The 22,556-nt window shown below is 33.9% G+C and overlaps 1 protein-coding gene across 4 annotated transcripts in view; it reads right to left on the bottom strand.

Moving 5' to 3' along the window:
* COL19A1 (collagen type XIX alpha 1 chain) overlaps window positions 1-22,556 on the bottom strand; it is a 453,356-nt gene that overhangs the window by 103,110 nt on the left and 327,690 nt on the right. For all 4 annotated transcript variants that reach the window (XM_056818442.1, XM_056818444.1, XM_056818443.1 and 1 more), the window contains 9 exons: window positions 17,193-17,255; window positions 15,806-15,850; window positions 5,624-5,659; window positions 5,465-5,518; window positions 4,678-4,731; window positions 1,588-1,641; window positions 889-978; window positions 190-234; window positions 10-87 (listed from right to left, as the gene is read on the bottom strand). In XM_056818442.1, coding sequence (XP_056674420.1) covers window positions 10-87; window positions 190-234; window positions 889-978; window positions 1,588-1,641; window positions 4,678-4,731; window positions 5,465-5,518; window positions 5,624-5,659; window positions 15,806-15,850; window positions 17,193-17,255 — 519 coding nt within the window. The remainder of the gene's footprint in view (window positions 1-9; window positions 88-189; window positions 235-888; window positions 979-1,587; window positions 1,642-4,677; window positions 4,732-5,464; window positions 5,519-5,623; window positions 5,660-15,805; window positions 15,851-17,192; window positions 17,256-22,556) is intronic.

The raw sequence follows: 22,556 nt of genomic DNA, 5'->3' as shown, positions 1-22,556 counted from the left end.
TTCACTTACTGGTTGGCCAGGAATTCCCACTCCAGGAGGTCCAGTGTCACCAGGGAGTCCATGAACACCTGGCAGTCCTCTTTCACCCTGTGTAATGAGAAATTTTCATTAATACATATCTCAAGGAGATACTTCTGTTGCCATATTTTGTCAATTTCTTTAAATACAGAAATACTATGATTTTCATACCTTTGGCCCTCGTGGACCAGGTGTCCCAGGAATTCCATCCAAACCCTAAAACAATGATGAAGCAAGTAGATGAACTGTATTTTTGTCTCCTTGAAGACTAAACTAGTTTGGAAATTAATCTCTAAAATAAGTCATTTTGAAAAATAAAATAAATTAAGTCACTTAGATCATCATCCCTAGTATACATATGTATACTTTTCTTTTGTCTTTAAGAAAGGTAAGGAATAGGCATCTCACATTTAGGCACTTTGTAGACTGGAATTACTTAAAAAAGGGAAAAATGTGTTTTATTTTAACATGAAATCATATCTAAAAAAGCATACTTATTAATAGGAGTTTGTATTATTAACATGAGATAAGTTACAAAAAGGATTCTGAAATAGTAACACTGCACAATTGTCTAAATTTATAACTAAAAGGAATTTTCTATATTCTGGACTTAAGCCTAGGCTTGAGCTTTTTTTCTGAAATGACTCTCCACACCCATCCTTTGGAAGACTTCTTGATGGAAGCTTGAGGTTTTTGCTTTAGCTCTGGACAGAGAAGGCATGAAAGTGGTACCTTAAATGCCCTACCTACCATTTAAAGGATGAAATGAGTGTCACTTAAGGGTACACACATTGATTTGCCTTCAAAAATAGATATGGTTACACTGTAATTATCATAAAGGGAAATATTGATGTTAAGAATGATACTTACTGGTTCACCAGGCAGGCTTATCCCTGGAGGACCTGCCTCACCTTTTGGACCTGGATGTCCAGGAGGCCCTATAATGCCACCAGGATCTCCCTAGAAAAGGTAGAGCACAATGCCAAATTAACCAATGAAGCAATTTTTAAAGGAAAGAAGCTAGTAGATTACATTAGTTTCCTGACATGCCTGTCTCTGTTATTCTGCTGCCTGTCTCTATCAATTTGCTTTACAAACCTTAAAGCACACTATAAATGTTTTTGTTATTACTATTTTACAGTGGGCCTAGTGGCATTGTCATGCAAATGACATCTTCAAATATGTGTTTAATTGAGTGGCATCTCAATATTAACGGTAGTAATTTTTAAGAATTCCTCTTTCTAACCCTGTGTAACCAGTCAGCATTAATATCTGTATATAGTATTAATATCCCATGTAAAGAGCAGTAAAAAGAGTCCTATTCTCCCAGTTCCAGGTTAAATTACTTATAACTAATGTACTGTTTTAATAACAGAACCAGAAATGGATTATGAGATTTCACAGATCCTTGGTTCACTATGTATATAGGTTTTCTATATCATATATATTAAGGAAAGTCAGTCCTACCCAATCCTGTTTTTCTAACTCCCCCAAAGAAGGCTTTCTATATCTTTCTAATATATCAAAGTATATAATAGATTAAATAAATAAATAAAATGTAAACTTTACCTTTTCTCCTTTAATGCCTTGTTTTCCTGGAATACCATGTTCTCCTGGTAATCCCTTGGCAATTCCAAAATAAAGGAAATATTATAAAAATGATTTTAATGAAAATTGTACTTCTGATTCTTGATAAGAAGAACTTCGTGTTAATAAAAGAAGTATAGAAAAACCAGACTCTTTCAGGTCAAAGACACATCATGGACAGAGGCACAACAGTAGACTGTGGTTCTAGAGGAATTGATTAAAGCACAAGAATTTCATTTTTTCTACCTACTGGCATTTCATAATCTTTCTTTTCTTCATTTATTGCTTTTATTTTTTGGAAGCCTTCCCCAACTCTTAATTCTAGTGCCTTCCTTCATTAGTTATTTTCTATTTATCTTGTATATAGCTAACCTTGTTCCCACTTATTTGCATGCTATCTTTCTCCATTAGATGGTAAGTTCCTTAAGGGCAGGGACTATTTTTTGCCTCTTTTTGTATCCCCAGTGCCTGACATAGTATGTCCTAATGAATGTTTATTGACTGATTGAAGTAACTAGCTATTACTCTTGTGTTGCTCTAGTTATTGTAACAATGGAAAATAAAGGTTGCAAGGAATGATGGACAGGGGCTTGAGATCAGAATCTTCCTGAGCCTGGTTGGATCAGAATTCCTTGAGGGAAGTTGATTAACTGTCACTTTGGACCTGAGAGAAGAAGGAGACAGATGTTTGTGTGAATCATCTTGAAACTCATCTGTCAAGATACTGCCCTTTTTAATATCTACTGGCTATGGTGTGGAGTCATTTTTAGTCTTCTGCTGGAAAGTGACTCTGTGAGATACTGAACCTCTGTTGGACTTGCCTTTAGATAACTTGGGTTTTAGTCTAGTGTAATCAGATATTGTTTATTTAATGGGTAAAAGAATTCAGATTTCACTGTTTCCCCCTTCCCTTTTCTTCATCCCTTCTATTTTAAATAAGTTCAATATTTATATGTTTTTCCCACTGTATTACTTTCCTTCCCCCTATCCAAATTATATATGCTTTTAACACTACTACATCTAGAAGTCATCCTTCCTTCCTTCCTTCCTTCCTTCCTTCCTTCCTTCCTTCCTTCCTTCCTTCCTTCCTTCCTTCCTTCCTTCCTTCCTTCCTTCCTTCCTTCCTTCCTTCCTTCCTTCTCTTTCCTTCTCCCTTTCTATTTTTCTCTTGCTTAGTTTATATATCACATTCATTATATTTCTTTAACTCTTTTTCTTTGTCACATTTCTGTTTATTTCTATTATCTCCTTCCTTCCTTCTATCTTCCCTCCATTTCTCCTTTTATATTTCCTATGCTCCTCCTTTCTTCCCCTTTCTCTTTCATTTTTGCAATTTTTCTTATGTTATTATTAGGTTAGCGTTTTGTGTTTTCAGGTGACAAATTTAATAAAATGCTTTTCCTTCCACATTGTATGACCAAGGTAACATGAGCCTAATGATCATTGGTTAAGGGGATTGATGGGTCAAGGAGATTGACTCAAGGACACCAAGGTAATCAGTCAGGAAGACTAAACCATATACTGGCATGAGTAAAGGCAGAAATCCAAAGAGGTGTCCAGCTAGTGCAGAGGAGGCCAAAATTCAGACAATGGAGGGAAAGACAAGAATCTGTCTGCCAGAAGGGCAGTCTAGGGGGTCAGGAGCTTTGAGGAAGAGGAAAGCATTACACTTTCAATATGATTTCAAAGCATATATATATATATATAAATATATAAATGTATATTTTCATACACACATGCATATATATGTATATAATAGTTCCAAGGAGATTACATGATAATGCAGCCTAGGTCATCAAGACAAATTATGGACAATTTACTCTTGAGTCTCTGCTCTGGCTGGGGAAATCTATCCATTATACATATAAAGCTCATTTGAAACATTTGTTGTTTTCAGCAATACTGCCAGGAAGAACAGTTTCAGGGCATAATGAAGTAGATGAAGTGCTTTTAATACTGGAAATTGCATTTGCTCTCTGTAACAGATATTCTTTTTGCCTTTTCGTAATTTTACTTTCCCTAATTTCCTCTGTTACTGTTTCTACCTTATTCCCTCCCCCTTTTCCCATGGCAGTATTTGGCAAATTCCCAATGGAAACAAACGCCTTGAGTTATTTGAAGAAAATGAACAAAAGACGCCCAGTAAATAATAGATATGCTCACAAAATAAGAGTGCATGAATAATTCCATAACATATAAAGATAGCTTTAGGATGCATCCTTCTCATTTTAAGAATTTCATATCTATAGAAATTAAAGTGAATAGACAAACTTTTGCCAAAATAACCAAGGTGATCAAATTGCCAAATTCATTTGCCTGATTTTGGAACCCAAATTAAATGAATTTACACACTATGGAGAGTATCGAAAAACCAATACATCATGTATATATATATATATATATATATATATAGCTAGGTTTACTTTCACTGGAGCTCTTCAAGACAGACTAGAATACCATTTATCATTTATGTTAGGGCTATGCTTCCTTTATGTGTTGGACTAACTAGATGGTCACTGAGGTTCTTTTTACTTTAAAATCTTCTGATTCTGGCTTTAGTAATATTTCTGTTGTTTCAAATGATTATATGATACTAAAAGTGTTTTTAATGCCCCTTTCTCCCATATAAATACTTTGAGACTCAAATATGGTTATCCAGTAACTACAGCAAGATCACTTATGTTTCAATCCAGTGGCAACATTAATTAATCTTACATAATTACTTCATATTTCTTTCATATATTGTAGAAGTATAAAAAGAAGTATAAAACTAATATTTCATTAGTAATAGTTCTAAAAAATCTTTAAGTAGGATAATGAAATTTAGAAAGATATTGTCACAATTGCTTACTCCTTGTAGCAGGTGTAAAATCTTTTAACAGGGATGATAATTCATATCCTGCTTCATCTAAAAATATGTTTTAGAAAACATAAAATAAAATGGTCACATGAAAAGATCTTAAAATTCTTAGAAACTATCTTTTGTTTTTGATGACATTATTGTTGTCTATGCTGTAAGTATATCTTATCTCATTTTAATAAATCAGAAACACAGATCTCTTCTATGCTTACAATATTTCCTGGAGGTCCTCTGGGTCCCATAGAGCCTGCTGGCCCTTGCTGACCCTGCATAAGAAGTTGAAATGTATTTAGCCACAAAGAAGTTACTTTATCTAAACATACTCTCCAACACACATAATAATGTCAGTGCCACTTTTGTGACTACTACAGAATTCCTTGGTCTGTAGGAATATGTGCTTGTCATAGATATTACTGTCCCTAGATAGTAGTTTAGTGCATATTAGACTTAGAGGGACTCTTTATAGACATTTTCATTTAAAAATATTATCAAAAGCAGGTGATGCCTGGATTACATGCCTTACCCTCTATTAGGGTATATTCCTTGCTAATTTCTTCTACACTCACTCAACAGCTGCTAACAGCTGGCATACTCCTGCAAAAAAAAATCCCAACAATTGGAATTAAAGAATTTAGAGGCTAGGTCTTTTGGTATAAGCAGGATGTCAATTAAAATCCTCTTCCAGGAAGAAGAAAATTATTTTTGGGATTGAGGCCGAGGATTACAGTTTTTGTTGCTCTTCTTAAATCTTTTAAATTTTAAGCTATTCAGTGGCAAATACACCTTTGGAAATCCCTAAAACATCAAAATTATGTTGTAGATCATATGGCAGAGGTCTGTGATTATAATAAATTAAATGAATTTACACACTATGGAGAGTATCGAAAAACCAATACATCATGTATATATATCTAAAATGACAAGTCCATATTCTTTTCTTTAAAAAGAAAATGAAAACAGGATGTTCTTTAATTTTGTCTCAACTATAATTTTATATACCTTAATTCCTGGATTTCCTAAAAGTCCAGGCAGACCAGGATCTCCAGGTTCACCCTAAATATATTGTTGAGAAAGAAAAAAAAAGATTAATTAATATGCAGAACAGGTTAAAGAAACATTGAGTTTATAGATGAGAAATGAAAGCGGTAATTAGATTACCTTCATTCCTGGTGAACCTTTTATCCCAAATTCTCCCTGTAAATAAAAGTAATAATAAGCTTAAATTTAAATGGAGATCAATGTTAATTGTATGATCTATCTGAATAGTAACTGACTGGTAGATGGAAAATTTTAGATGACATGGTAAATTTTCCAGAAGATAGAATTTTGTACTAACTGTTTCATAGACAAGTCACACTCTGAAATACTCCTATTAAGTAATTCAATGTTGAATAAAATACTTGAATACATTAAGTAAATAATAAATCCCTATTTCTCTTTTCTCCAGTAGTTACAAGGGTAGTGGGCTTTAACTTTACCAACAAGACACACTGTATTCAGTCTGCGGTTTATTGCTGCTTAACATTTTATTTAAATAGTTGTTAGTTGGTTTCTCTATCATTCTTTTGACTCTAATTCCTTTACTTTGCATTTATGTATAGTTTTCCCTATATCTCTTTGAACTCTATATCCATCATTTATTACAGTTCAAAAATGTTCTACCCTATTCAAGTAACATTTTATTCAGTTGTTCTTTAGTAATATTTTCAGCTCTACCAGTTTGTTTGCAGAGTTTATTCTATGAATGTAAATGAATGAAATATGATTACTTAAGTACTTACTATGTACCAAGTACCAGGTTAAGTGTTAGGGATATAAATTCAAAAGCAAACAAGTCTCTTTGTTCTTAAGGAACAGGAACTTACATTCTAATATTAGACAGACCACACGGGTGAGAGGTGATAAACAAGGAATTCACTAGTCCAAAAGTGGGGACACATCCCAATCAGAAATAATAATGGTGTTTATTAATTTATGGTTCCTGAAGTTGGTCATTATTGAGGTCATAGAAGAGATGGCTAGAAATGAGGAGTGAGTGAAGACAGTGGGGCCCCAAACCTCATAGCTAGTATAGATTACTGTGGATATTATTCTAAAGATAGATCTTTTCTTCTTAGTTATGCCTTTGTGGCAGGCACAAATCCTAAATCAAGATTGATGGAGTCAAAGGGAATGGTCAATTTTGCAACTTTCATCAAAGAATTCTGAAATGTTTTCCAAAATTGTTATCAGTGCACAGCTTTATCAACATTAACACGTTGATCTTCCCACAAGTCCACCAACCATGTAGTTTTTCATCTTCTACCATTATTGCCAATTTGAAAAAAAAATAAACCATGGAATTGTTTTAATTTAATTTCTCTGATTTTGATCAGTCTTTCAAATGATTGTTGATAGTCTGTGCTTCTTTCAAAAACTTGTTGTTTATGCCCATTGGCTGCTTATTCATTGGAGAATCATTCTGAATAAGTTTGTCTCTCCTTTCTAAAGATTTTGGATATTTGATTTTCATCAGAGATACTTAATGTTAAGAACTTTCCTAGCTTGTAATTTAATAATTTCATGAACATGATTCAAATTATATGGCTTTCCATTAAACACAACCTGTTATATTGCTTTTATAATCAGCTTATTTGTGTTAATTAGTCAATAGACATTGTAGACATCCATACCAGTGTTCTCTTTTACTCATAAAAACTACTGGACCTAGGGATCCTCCCTATATTAGTATAATCTTCCACTACTCCTTACCTTTTAATCACAGGAGTATGGTTTAGAAGTTACTCTCTCTACCTAATTCCTCACTCCTTAACTTGTCATACATTTTTGGCACCATCATTGAAGGAACAATAATTTCTTCCCGCCAAATGTCTTCTTCTTTCCTTGAGGTCATGTACTTCCTTCTATTTATATTCTATCATTTTCCACCCTATTCCTAGCTATCATTTCCTCAATGTCCCTGTAAGGTGAAACACCAAAGAGACAGTAGCTTTTCTATTCTATATTCTATAGCATGTAAAAATTTCAAGTCTCTTTAGCAGTAAGATTTTAATCTCTTCTTTTATACTAAAATCCATCTTTTCTCATAAAGTTGCTTAGACTTTATAGAGAGACAATTCTGTGTTCAATCTAATCAAATTTTCTTGTTTTTCAGTATATCACATTTTAGCTTCTCTTTTCATCCTATGGCTTAAATGAGAAATCTTGAGTGATTCATGTTGATGTCTCTTGCTATGGATTTGTTTCTTGCTGTCCATTTACAAGATTTTCCCTTTGTCATTGAAGCTTTGTAGCTTGATGACTTACACTTCGGGGTGAATTAAACTTTGATGTCTTTTCTCTTAGTTTTCTGAGGATTCTATTGATCAGGACTCCACTCTGGATTTGTAGTAGTTTTGGGAAATGTTCTTGATGAATACTAAAGCAGGCTAATTGCTTCTTGATATTTTTTTTCTGGGAGACTAATTATTGTCTGATTGTATTACTGCCTTGCTGATCTTTATTTTCTTGATCCATTACCTTGATTTGTAGAGATCTCAACTTTTTTTTCAGCTGTGCCTTTTGAGAGGTGGAGGCAGGGTGTTATGAGAAGAACCATTGTACTCCTCCATCTTTTAAATCAGGTTTTAAAATATATGTTTCAAACTGTTAAATCTCATATTTTTCTTTATTTCTATTTATTTAAGTTGATTAAAATGTTATTGATATTTTTATATTACATTAATTTCTGAATATTCTCCTCTTGCCCTCCCCAATGAACCTTCCCTTTTAACAAAGGTTTTTTCATAAGGGTACAGCAAAGTGAAATAGCACAACTACATATGAAACAGTATTGTTGTTGTTGTAGTTATTTGTTCATTTTTTATGAGGACCAATGATATCATGGAGTGATGTCATAACATGTGCTTGAATTGGATTTAAGTGAGGCTTTTGTTGTTGTTCAGTTATTCAGTTGTATTCAACTCTTCATGACACCATGGATCATAGCTATCCATGGAGTTTTCTCACCAAGGATAGTAGAATGGGTTGCCATTTCCTTCTCCACTGGATTCTTTGGTCAGGCAATCAGAGGTTAAGTGATTTGCCCAGGGTCACACAGATAGGTCTGAGGCTGGATTTGAATTCAGGTCTTCCTGAATCTATTCCCAGCATTCTATCTACTGAGCCATAGCTGCCTCTGCTTAAGTGAGAAAGAATTGCACAGTCATCAAACAAATTCACTCTTCCAAATTCATCAAAGTCTAGTGACAAGACAAAATTCAGGATAACTAGTAATGGCTCAGGATGCAGCAGATAACCTTGACATATTTAAGTAAGTTCTAAGTGCTCCATTGATGCCTTCATGACTATTGGAACAAATTGTTCTCATCCATGCATTGCACTAAGGAAGTCTTCCTGTACTTGGGGTAGATATTCCACTAACTCACTGATGGGTTTGTTACCCATGGGTTACCCTCAACCTGGTTTAGCCCCTCTGCTAAGATGGTTTGCTGAGATGTGGCCACTGCACATGCTACAGCATCTTGGAGCTAAAGGTGAGAGTTGAGTACCAGGTGAACACAAATGGTGGATGACCAGCCCTGAAATATGTTCAAAATTACACATCCATGGCCCCTTACCTTTACAACAAAGAGAAGAAAATGCATTTTCTTATTTCTTTTCTGTGGTCAAGCCAAGAATTTTCAGAATCCTTCCCTTATTTTAATTCCCTCTTTGTGCCAGATATTTCTTTGAAGAATATTGTTATAGATCCAATTTGCTTAGGGAAGCATCTTATTTTAGTATCAATGAGTATATAAATAAGTTAAAGAACATTTGTTAAGCATTTACTTTGTGTGAATCATTCATTGTTTTAAGTGCTATGGATACAAATACAAAAACAAAGATAGTCCTGGCTTTAAGGAGATTACATTCTAATTGGAGAAGCAATATACATAGGGATGTGGTAGCCAGGGAAGGACACTTTGGTTTTTAAAGTTTAAGGATTATAAATGGGGTCATAGAAGTGCAGGCAGTCATATAAGAGAAAGAAATATTTTTTCTGATGTCTTCTCTTTCCTTTTGTTTCTCTTTGTCCCATAATAGTTACTCATTGTTGTATTTTAATTTAAAATCCAAGATTTTTGATTTTTTGTTTGAGATTGTATTTTTATAAAAATCCAAGATTTTGATTTTGTTTGAGAAAAGATCTTCAAGGAAGAAGCTTGTTAATTCCTAAATCCAGAAAAATGCCAGAAAACCTAAACTACAGCAAGAAGATCAAGAATTAACTTTGGGTGTGGTTGATTGAACTGAAGTTTGATTGAACATTTATTGTAAATGTATACTTTTATATCAAGGGGACTGCCCCTAATTTGGCTTTCTGTTAATGCACCTAGCAAAACATTGGTTTTGCTTTCTTTCTTTCTATTCCTCCCTAACTACTGTAATTTCATCTTAGAAAATTGAATATTGTATACATCTGTAGTTAGAAGTGCATTTAGGACTACAAGATGATTATGTTAAATGATCAATGGGGAGACTAGTCTCCCAATGATCATCAGGGGGGATTGTGAATCTTAAAATTGCTCAGACTCTACTTCAGAAGATTTGATTAAGCTATTCCCCATTTTCTACAATGGAGGTACTTAGTCATGAATGTATTGAGAATTTTAAAATTACTCCATCCTGCTCAGACAGTGCCTTAAGGGAAGATAAAGTTGTAAAATTCCTGATTGAACAATGAAAAGTTCCAAACTCATACTTATAGTGAAACCCTAAGCTAGGTGGTCTATTTTTAGATCTAATACAAAAGGGTGCTAAGTACCTATAAAGGTTAAATTAATCACTAAAAGGTCAAGCAACTTACAAAGGACAAGCTTAGCAAAGAGATGTGAAATACTCAGAAGATATAATTTATTCAGAGAAGGTAATAACAAAAGAAGATGTCTCCCTTAAGGCTCAGGCCTAGGCCAAATGGCCTAGGCCCTTTCTACTATTTTCTCTTTCTCTCTCTCTCTTCCCTTAAATTCCTTCATTTTTATTAATTAAAATCTCCATAAAACCCAGCTGACTTGGGTATTTTCATATTTGGGAATTTTTCCCATGGTGACCACTTATTTTTTTTTATTTAAGTCAAAACACTAAAAATTATCTATACAGTTTTGACAATTCACAATCTTGAAACCCACATTTTTCGCGGTTACATTGTACATAGACTTTTTTCCTTTATATATTTCTTCTGTCATTCAATTTCTCTTATTTAAGATTATTTCCCTGCAAGGATATCATTCCTTTCTTGTCTTTATTTTATTTTTATTTTATTTTATTCCATACATTTGCAGTTATTATGAGGTAGTGAAGATGTATTAGACTTGATGAAATTCTTCTTAGTTTTAATGCTTTAAAATTGATAAAGATATGCTTAAATGTACATATTCATAATATTTCTAAATGAAGTAATTTTAATATTTATTTGTAATATTTAATAAATAAATAAAATATTTCAAATAAATAAACATTTATTTATTTATTTAAAAACCAAAGGAAGGAAATTTTAAAAAAATTATCAAGCATTTACTATGGATCCAGCATTGTGCTAAAGGTGGAAGATACAAAAACAAAAAGCAAGAAAACCCTTGCCTTTCAAGGGCTTACATCCTTAAAGGTGAAAAAACCCCCCAACATATAAGACATTGGTGGGGTCTGGAAGTCACAGAGATAGTAATAAAGTCATCAGTCAACTGAAAGGCATAAGCTTTCAAGAAATGGTTTTGTTTATTTGACTATTGTTTCCATAGTGAGGAAGGAAGGAGGAAGTATGGAACAATATATGAATATGGTGGCATGGTAAAAAATGTACAGAGAACAATATGGTGGGTCTAGGGACCAAATATGATTAACTCTTACCAATCAGAGCTCAGGGTTGGAGCTAGAGTGCTAGATTGTAGGTCAGAGTTTGAGGATGAACAATTTGGCACAGCATGAAGATGGCCAGAGAGGATTATGTCTTGTGTATGAGAGACTGCACAGGGCTTTCAGTAACCCTGACCTCCCTGGTAAACCTTGGCCATTCTGAACACAAGGCTCATATTCTCCTTAAGACTCTTCTTTGGGAGAAACAGATAGAGTTTTTGACATGTGAATGAGTTATAGTAGAACTGTATATTTTAATCTGGAGGTAGGGTTAGGAACTCAATGGATCTGGAGAGAATTGTCTGAGGTAGGAATGTGAAATGTGTTGTTGCTTTTCGTCAATCAAACCAACTTTTTGTATCTATGGTAACACTTATGCTCCTGAGTATACAACAGCTCATTCAGTTATTCACTGACTGACAATATTTATTTTCTTTGTGTTGCCCCATTTTCACATATGGCCCAATAATAGCTCTCAGTTAACCTGACATCCTCACTTTTTCTGGTTTTGTTCAGTAGTTATTGTGTTTAAAAATGAAATAATAAGAAAAAATAGTTAATGCATTGGTTGTGTGGTACATGCAACATTTTGAAGCTTGTTTGATTTAGAATAAAAGTAAATCACAGAAGTTTAAAGTTTAAAGAAGCTTCAGAGGTCATCTAATCAAACCCTCTATCCAGTTCAGCAATTCTCTTTACAATGCCTCTAATAGATGGTTATCCAACCACTGCCTAGATATGCTTGCCATCACTGCTTTTGCTCTCATTCATACCTCCTGATTCCCTGGTAGTGGTGAGAGAGTTGTATGCTCTTTAACCCCTGCCCTCCCTACCACTTCTTGGTTCTCTTTCTACCATCATCACTCAGTAACCTCTATTTCTTTGAAGACTATTCTGCCTATCTATCTATCTATCTATCTATCTATCTATCTATCTATCTATCTATCTATCTGTCTCCCAGTCAAGATTCAATTAGCTGTTGTCTATTGACCTCCAGGACACTTTCCTTCCTTTCTCAGCAGTGCCTGGACTCATAGTATTTACTTCTTTTGAACTATAATCCTCATACTAGATTTCCATATAAATATTGATATTCCCTCAAATACTCTTAACTTCCTAATACCTCAATTTAATAATTATCATAATCTACTCCTCACCACCCCCACTTCAGGGACACACTAAGCTGGTCTAGCAGTTATTAATCATTTATTAAATGCCTATTTTATGCCAGACATTTTGCTAAGACTCTGGGATACAAAGAAAGACAAAAGGTAGTACCTGCTCTCAAGTAGCTCACAGCCAAACGAGAAAGAACATGCAAATAACTGTGTAATGAAACTATATATAGTGTTAATTTGTCTGAACACTCCCAAGGACATAGAATTCACTATCTCACATGAGCAGTTCATTTCATTTTGAGATAGCTCCAATTTATAGAAAGTCTTTATGTTGACCTGAAATCTATATCCTTCAACTCCTTCCCCTTGGTTCTGTTTCTGCCTTCTGGGCTCTCACAGAACAGATTCATTCTTCTCTACAACAGTTTTGCAAATATCTGGAGACAACCCACCAAATCTCATTTCTTGACTGAATGTCTACAGTTATTTCAAATAACTGATTAAGAACTGATTAAGTTTTCTTAACATTATGTATGCACAAACATATTGCTTCTCTTTTCCTTCTGTGCTTAGTACATTATTGAGATGAGATGCTTGAAATAATAGTTGAATAAACAATTGAAATAATAGAAAGTTTTTGTTATCTGCAATAAAAAGATCCAATCATGTGGATTAAAGGCTGATGGCAGCACATATAATCAGACCAATTATTTAGTATAAGACCAGAGCAATGGCAATGAATCAGTAAGTGAAGTCATATTATGCAGAAGGTCATGGGGAAGGATCTACATTTCCACTGGTCTGGGAATGATATAACCCCATGATTTAGTCTTGGATCTACTAGCCAGTTGGTAAGCTTAGACAAATCACTTAACTTCTGAGGTAAAGGAAGATATTTTATTAAATGATTTTTAAAGTACTGCTTGATGAATTTATTTTGGATCTAGGAGCCAGCTGTCTAATTTAGAAGACAAACAAATATTATTAATGTAATTTTCAAGGATTTTTTAAGGGCAGCATTATTGTGGTATAGTGGTTAAGAAATGGTTTCTCAACTTCAGGTCCAAAATCAAATTAGGTTCACCTTGGGACCAAACAGTGTAGCTTTATGGTACAGTGGATAGAGTGCTGGGCTTGGAAAATGAGAAGGCATTTTCTGGAGGTTAAAATCTGGCCTCAGACACTTACTAGCTGTGTGACCCTGGACAATTCACTTACCCCAATTTGCCTCAGTTTCCTCACCTATAATATGAACTGGAGAAAGAAATGGCAAACCTATTCAGGGTCTTTATCAAGAAAGCCCCAAATTGTGTCAAAAAGAGTCAGATACAACTTAAACAACTGAACATTGAATTAAACTGTAAAGGCTACAAAAGATGTTTCAAGCTAGTTAAACTTAAGGATCCCAGCTTTGGGGACAAGAACTTACTATTTGACAAAAACTGCTGGGAAAATTGAAAAACAGTATGGGGAAAATTAGGTTTAGATCAACATCTTTCACCCTATACAAAGATAAATTCAAAATGGGGAAATGACTTAACTATAAAGAGTGAAATCATAAACAAAGTAGATACCTGTTAGATCTATGAGAAGGAATGGAATTTAAAACCAAGCAAGCGATAGAGAACATTGCAAAATATAAATTGAACGATTTTGATTATATCAAATTAAAAAGGTTTTGTACAAACAAAACCAATGCAACCAAATTAGAAGGAAAGCAATAAACTGGGAGAACATAACAAAACTCTGTGACAAAGGTTTTATTTCCAAAATATATAAGGAACTAAGTCAAATCTACAAAAAAATTAAGCCATTCCCCAATCAACAAATATTCAAGGGACATGAATAGGCAGTTTTCACAGGATGAAATCAAAACTATCAATAAGCACATGAAAATGTGTTATAAATCCCTCTTGATTAGAGACTTGCAAATAAAAACCACTCTGAGGTACCACCTCACACCTAGAAGACTGGCCAATATGACAGTAAAGGAAAGTGATAAATGTTGAGGGGGTATGGCAAAATTGGGATACTAATCCACTGCTGGTGGAGTTGTGAATTGGTCCAACCATTCTGGAGGGTAATTTGGAACTATGCTCAAAGAGCTTTAAAATAAATGTCTGCCCTTGATCTAGCCTTACCTCTGCTGGGTTTGTACCCAGAGACAATAAGGAAAAACACTTGTACAAAAATATTCATAGCTGCACTCTTTGTGGTGGCAAAAAATATGGAAATGAGGGGGTGTCCATTGATTGGGGAATGGCTAAATAAATTGTGGTATATGTTGGTGATGGAATATTATTGTGCTAAAAGGAATAAAGAAATGGAGGCATTCCATGTGAACTGGAACAACCTCCAGGAATTGATGCAAAGTGAAAGGAGCAGAACCAGGAGAACATTATACACAGAGACTAATAAACTGTGGCACAATCTAATGTAATGGACTGCTCTACTATCAGCAATGCAATGATCCAGGATAATCCAGAGGAACTTAGGAAAAAGAACAGTATCCATATCCAGAGAAAGAACTGTGGAATCAGAAACACATTAGAAAAATATGATTTACCACATAGTGTGATAGCGTGATTATGGGTTTGATGTTAAAGAATAGCTCTACTGCAAATATGAATAACATGGAAATAGGCTTTGAAGAATGATTCATGTATAACCCAGTAGAATTGCTTGTCGGCTTTGGGAGGGGGGAGGAAAAAGTGGGGGAAGGATCATGAATCATGTAACCATGGAAAAATATTCTAAGTAAAAATTATAAGAAAAAAGGTGTTTCAAAACATTCCCTGGAAAGACTTAAGAGGAAACTGATAACATGTTATCAGGGCCCACTGACAATGAAGTGGTCTATTGTTCTTTTTTCCCTCTTCTGAAATTTTCCCTGGGAAGGGAGCCCAAGCCCACACAGGTGGGTCAGGAATAACAGAAGTCTCAAGAATTACCAGATGAGTACCACAAATGTTTTAAAGTTATCGTGACAGTAAAATATTCATGATGGAAAAAAAGGACTTTTCTGTAGTTTTAAAGTAGTTTTTGGGAAGAGAGCACTATAAATATCAGACATTATAAGAAATTTCTAGGTGGCATGACACCTTGTCTGTAAGTACTTGGGATTTGTCAAACTTTGCCTCTAAGTTCCTTTGCAGTTTTAATATCCTATGAATCTTGTTGTAGAAGTATTCTGAAGTACTATTTAAAGGGTTTTAAAGAGTTAATGTGTCTTCTGAAGGTCCCTAACATACTAACCTAAAATAATGGAAAATCTGTTGAACTCATACAAATATTTTCAGTGTTATTCTTAGTTATCACACATATATACCTTGTCACCTTTTATTCCTTGAAAGCCAATGTTTCCTTGCTCACCCTATGGAAAAAAGAAAGAAAGAAAAATGATTGACATAGCCTATTCAGTTTTGTCAACAATGAAAAAAATTTAAAGACTTCTTGAGACACTTTTTTTCTTCACTAAGATAAAGCTAAAAATCATGTCATTGCTTAAAACTATGACTTATGCAATCTCATTGTGCAGCTGCCTCTGAATATGAATTATGTTCCAGTGTTGTTTGTTTGTTTTCTCCTAGAGAAAATTAAATTCTGAATGAGGTTAGACAGGAAAATATTTGAGTAGGTTCAAACTAGAATCAGGACAAAATTTGTATCCTCCCTCTAGCACTTAGCACAGGGCCTGGCACATTGTAGGAACTTAATAAGTGATTTTTGATTTGACTCTAGATTCAGAATGAATAATTCATCATGGTAGGCCAATGAATAGTTGATGAAACAGACAAGAAAGTTTTCCAGGTTTTTAGATGAGTTAGAACCATAATCTGGATATATTTCTTGAAAATTTGAAGCTCCAATGACTTTCCAGGATTTTTAGGATAGAGAAAATGAAAACTCCTCAGACTGAGTCAAAACCCTTCAGTATCTAGCTTCAGAATATCTTTCCAGGGTGATTACATATTACTCTCTCTTACATACTCTATGCTTCCACCAAATTTGCCTAATGGCTATAGTTCCCTGCATAGAAAATCTCATCTCTAGTGGCAGCTAGATGGCTTAGTGAATAGAGCCAGATCCAGAGACAGGAGGTCCTGAGTTCAAATCTGACCTCAGACACTTCCCCAGTTGTGTGACCCATTGCCTAGCCCTTACCACTCTTCTGCCTTAGAACCAACACACAGAATTGATTCTAAGATGGAAGGTAAGGGTTCTAAATTTAAAAAAAAAAAGAAAGAAAACCTCATCTCTTGCCTTCAGGTCTTTGCACTGGTTGTGTTTAGTGTCTGGAATAATATTGATTTAATTTTTGTCCCTTGGAAATACTAATTTTTTTCAAGATTTAGGCATAGTGAGGACTCTTTCATTTTTAGTGACCCTCCCCTAATCACTATATTCACTTTGTATATTTAATTAATTATTTATGAATATATTGTATCCTCCCAGTAAAATCCAAGTCCCATCAAGACTAGTATTATCTTACTATAGTTTTTTTATCTCCATTATCTAGCAGAACACCTTGCTTGTGATAGTTTGCCTAATAAATGATTGTGAATTGAATGATTTATATTGTTATTTTCTGGCTTAACTTGGCCAAACAATACATTCTTTAAAGTCTACAGGATGAAAGAATGCAGAATTGATATAGACTCAGAAAGTGATAACACCCCTTAGATGATTCCGCACTGTTCTCATATCTTACTTACCATTTCTCCCTTTTGTCCTTTAGGACCAACTGATCCTGGAAATCCAGGCTGTCCAGTTTCACCCTTTTAAAGAAATAATAAAAAAAATATAAAAATCAAATGAAAACAAATCAGAATTTTGATGACTTCTTATGTCTTCAAAACATAATGACCCTTTATAATTTTTCTTTTTCATTATGTATTTAAAATAATAAAAATACAAAGAATAATAATGAGGATTATATAAGAAACTAAGAACTTGTATAACATATAATTTGTTTTAAAAGTATATAATAAATTTAATGAGGTAGCAACAAGATTGATTTTATTAACTCTGTTCATTTTGGGGCTTCTTTATGTCTCTCTCCCCACTGTATTTCTCTTTTCCCTGTCACAACAGAATTTAGCTGTTACCACCAAGAAGGGGAGAATGAGAAGCTCTATATCAAATTGAATGCTTTGGGCAATGAAGTGTTTGTCAGTGGTTCTTAGTGCCTGTAGGTCTTTTAAAAATCCATCAATTTCCTTCCTATTACCTAAAACCAGGCCAAAAAATGCAATAAAAACATTTAAATGGAAAATCTATTTAGGGGTGAGGAAGGAAAAGTAACGGGGAGTATTTTATCTTATAGTAACTGATAAGGCCCATTAGTTTAGTGATCCAAAATATGTCATGTTGATTAACTGAAAAACAATTATCTAGAATCTAGTTTCAGACATTTCATCATATTTTTTTTTCTTTCTGGAAGCATGTAGTCATATGAATGAAAATGAGGTTAAGTTATTCTTAGCATTGACATTACTGCTTGGAATAGACAAAGAAGGCATTCTTGGTGATGTGATGGCAGTAACTTCAGAGAAGCCCAAGATACTCTCATCAAAGAATCCTCTAAAGAGTGATTTATAATAAGGAACAAAGCTTTATAAGATCATGTCTAAGAAAGTACAATCTTAAAGATTCTACTTATAAAAGGAAATAGATCATAAATTAGAAATTGGACACACCCTATCCATTCTTGCTTCCTGTTGGCGTTCACCAAAATCCATTGATGATTGTGTCAATGAATCTAGATATTTTAAAGCTCTACAGGGCAACATTCTTAAATTTCAAGATCCCTTTAAAAATAATAGACATTATACCATTTTTGTTCACAAATACTTTTCTCATATTTATACCTCTTCTACAGCCTAAAAAGGAGGTCTTTTTAATTGTACTTCAGAAACTCTGAGTGATAGATATACTCATAAAATCTATTCTTAGGTCCTTGAATGTTTTCGTTTAAGATCTTAGTTTCATATTTTAACTAATACCTTCTGTTTTTTGGAGTAGAAGAGAAAGATGTTGAACTAGTCATATGTAATGGAAGCATGGCCCTTGTAAAGTGATGTTATTTTTTGTCTTCTTCTGAAATATGTTTTTTGAATTTTAACAATCATTTATTTCTTTTTTAAATAAAAACCAGTTTTTATTAATCAACCAACTTAAATATATCCTCCAGTCCTAAATTTCTATGCAAATCAACTTCTAGCCAATGGTTTGTCTAAGTTTATATTGGTTAAGCTAGAAAGTGCTAGAAAACCAAAAGGTGAAGAATACTGGCTGTTAAATGTTTTGAAGTCTCCAACTTGTATCCTGGGGCAAAGAAAATAATGACTAGTATTAATACAGTTAAGGTACTAGATGAAGAAAGGTCCAAACATATAGGATCACAACTGGATTTGCATTGCTCTGGGGATGCTATGCATGGGACATGATTTATATTTCAAAACCTCAGTGCATAGAAGTGAAAGAAGGATGCCTGACTGCTAATCAGAAAGGAAAGAGAAAGGGCTATAAATTTCCAAGATCAGATTCTGCCCAATAAAATGATTAGGGCAGGGTGGGAAACCAATGAAAAGTGAGTAAAAGAAATTATGTTAATAGAACAGTATTCCTTTATATTTGAATAGAGATCGAATTATTGATTAAAATTTAGGAAAACTATCAATAAAGATCTTATGAGTCTTATTGGTGTATGTTAAAAATGACAGACATTCTTTAAAAAATGAGCAAACATTCTTTAAAGATAGGGGTGAGGTGTTATTTCTTTCAGAAGTAAAATCATTGGTTCAGATTGAACCTTGAAACTTAAGAGTTCACTTAGAACCATTGGGTAAACTTGGGACTCCAGAATTAGATTAAACATTACTATCAAAGAATCCAAACCTGAAGATACTGTCTAGGAAAAAAAAATCACTAATTGGTTTAAAAGATCAGGCTACAAAGGGACAAAGGAGTCTGCATTGCCACTTTCCCTGTTTGCTAAAGACAACCATATTTCCATATTTCTGTATGTGAGGGTAAAGAAAGACATTCTCACAAAAGGAGAATGGAGATGGAAAACTAAGCCTTCAATGGGCAATGAACTATTTGTGATGCTTTCTCACACAAAGAGAATGCCTAGAGAGTTGCAAAAATATGCAAGATAAGCCTTTTGACTTTGTCAGTGAATACCAGTTCATCTTGCCACCAACTGATATCATCTATTTTCCTGCATATAAACTTTAGAAACCATTCATTATGGCCTAACAGAGATACTGATGATCTGTGGGTCAAGAATTCAGTAATATACCCTATAAGTCATTTAACTTCACCATCCATACAAAATTTTAAAAATTAAGAACTTTAAGGGACCTTAAAATAACTTAGTAACAAACTTTTGTTTGTAAATGAGGAACCCAAGATCCTAATAGGTGAGGAGACTTGACCAAGGTCATGCTGTTAGAAGCTGTGAGTTAGTAAATGAGCTAAGTTTCAAAGCCAGGTGTTTTAATTCCAAATCTAGTTTTTTTTTTAACTCAGAAAGTTTACTGTATATCTTGTGAGATTGTTTTACATATTAAATAGAATATTTTAAATATTAGAAACATTCTAAAAAATTGCAAGGGATGTGGACAATGATAATGATCAAAATAGAGGAGCCCTACTAGGGGTCTCAATTTCAGGTTTATAAGGAAGCACCATCTTTTTAATAATTCTATTTAGAATTTTTCCAAGGATCAACATTAGACTTTTTATTTGTAGTTTGCAGAATGTAGATGATGTAGGGAAATAGACTTAAACTCATCAAGAGGAATGAGGTAATTTAAGCCATTGCTATACTCTCTGCCCTCATCCAAGGTTCATTCTCTTTGGGAAAGAAAACAGAAGCCTAAAAAATGGGCATATCTGCCTTCTCTCTGTTGACAGTTATCATCATTCCTTCTACTCTGAGCAGTGGCCTTTTCTTTACTTTTATTCTGTTCAACAAAACAAATTATGTCAAAAGATAACCCCCCTCCCAATAAAACAAAACACTATTTTGTTGTCCTTATCTTTGCTCACCATAATCTGCTCCTTCTAGGAATGATCATTCCTGACACTATTGTTATAGGATGGTTCCATGGCCTGGCACATAGTAAATGCAATATAAATTTTAGTTATTATTATTTATATTTTTCCTCTGTCATCTACCATTGCTTCCATCATCTGTACATGTCTACTTAGAATCTAAGTGAATCCCTCAGGCAGCCACATTTGTCTCAAGAGATGAATATCTCTTTTCCACTTCACTGGAATTCTTTCTGAATGTTTAGAATCATTCTTGAGAGCTTACCACTCTGTACAGACTGACATACCCTGTGGCACTTTAGTCCATTGGGTGTTTTAAAAAAAACAACTTTTACCTTCTGTTTTAGAATTGAAACTAAATGTCAATTCCAAGGTAGAAGAGGGGCAAGGGCTAGGCAATTTGGATTAAGGGACTTGTCCAGGGTCACATAATTGGGAAGGATCTGAAGCCCAATTTTAACTCACAACCTTCCATCTCTAGTCCTGGCTCTCTATCCACTGCTTTCATGGAGTCTTAATAGTAATAGCTCACATATATAAATGCTTAAAAGTTTCCAAATACGTTTGCAAGTATTTTTCCTAGGATATGATTTCAAATATTATAGAGAGTCCAAAAAGAAGTGAGATTCCCCATATGTTTCTTTCTATTTGTGATGGCATTGTGCTGACTATATCAAGCCTCAGAATACTAGAGGGAGTCCTCAGTGAGATACTTGATCTCCAAAAAGATATCAGACTAACAGTCCCCATGAGGAAAAACAAATAGATGAGGAATATTTATCAAACAGATTCTGTAATGGGTAGCCAGCTGAGTTAATATATGTAATTTAGACAGGGACTTCAAGTGGATAAATCATCTGGACCTAGAATCAATCAGAATGAAGAGAGAAGGCTGAGTTCTAGTTGGTAATTTTTATGGTACTTTCAATATTTCCAGATTACTTTTAAAATCAATGTTCTCATAATGACATTTGGCTGCAAATCAGAAAATTATAATCACCAAAGAATCAAAATTATGGGTGACTCAAAAGACAATAGAGAGAAAAACATGGAAGATGTAATGCAGCATATTACCAATTATTACTTCATTGTATAAACAAAATGAGGTAGGATATTCATGAATTGAATAAGAGATAAAAGATAGCCCAGCCCAAGTTCTATGTTGCTAAATAGAGAATGTTTTACATACCCTTTAAGATCTCCTATGCATTACGTAGTCTGTACAGAGGATTTATGATATACATAGGCATAAATTGTACAGGATAAGAAGGAATAGACAGGACACATTGAGGAATCTAGGATCAATGGGAACATAAGCAAGCTTTTCCCCCCCAAAACCAATATTGAATGGTTATGCATAAATACTGATTTTAGTTGCACATTGATTTTTATTGTTTAGGTGTCCAACAGTCATGTCTCTTAGTCAATTTATCCAATGCCTTGCTAATTTGCAGTTTTTTTACCCTTTAGCTCCATATTCCAATAACAATTGGTGCATATGTAACAAACATTGTTTCACTATCTCTGCTGTCTCCTTGAAGCTGTTTCTTCTTACTGTTATTTTCATAATGGAAGAGGATTTCTCTATTTCTACTTCATTTAAAATTCTGATATAGAAGATTTGAGCAAGAGTTCAGTTCTTCAGGGCTTGATACACCTGTTTCATGGAGTCAGATTTCTCATCACTATGAGGTTTTAAGTGTTCCTAAAGTAACTTGGGTTTTCTAATGAATAAAGTATCTTCTGGCAAAATACAAGCCAGCTCCTTTTTTTTCCTTTAAGAAATGAATCATCATTTAGATCTTTTATAAAGGGTCACAGGTTTCTTTTTGGCTCATTTGTCTCATAGAATAAGTTAGGAATGACTTAAATTTTTTTTTCTGTTTCTAACTTTATAAAAACTAATTGATAAATACTAGCTCATTTTCTAGAATAGGCTATGGTTCCTTAAGATGTCTCATTACAAGAAATACAGGCATGTCAAATTCTTTTATTTCTTTTCAAGAATGTCAAAA

Source organism: Monodelphis domestica, chromosome 2 (assembly GCF_027887165.1).
Source record: "Monodelphis domestica isolate mMonDom1 chromosome 2, mMonDom1.pri, whole genome shotgun sequence".
Taxonomy (NCBI): domain Eukaryota; kingdom Metazoa; phylum Chordata; class Mammalia; order Didelphimorphia; family Didelphidae; genus Monodelphis; species Monodelphis domestica.
This window is presented reverse-complemented; position numbering and strand designations above follow the sequence as displayed.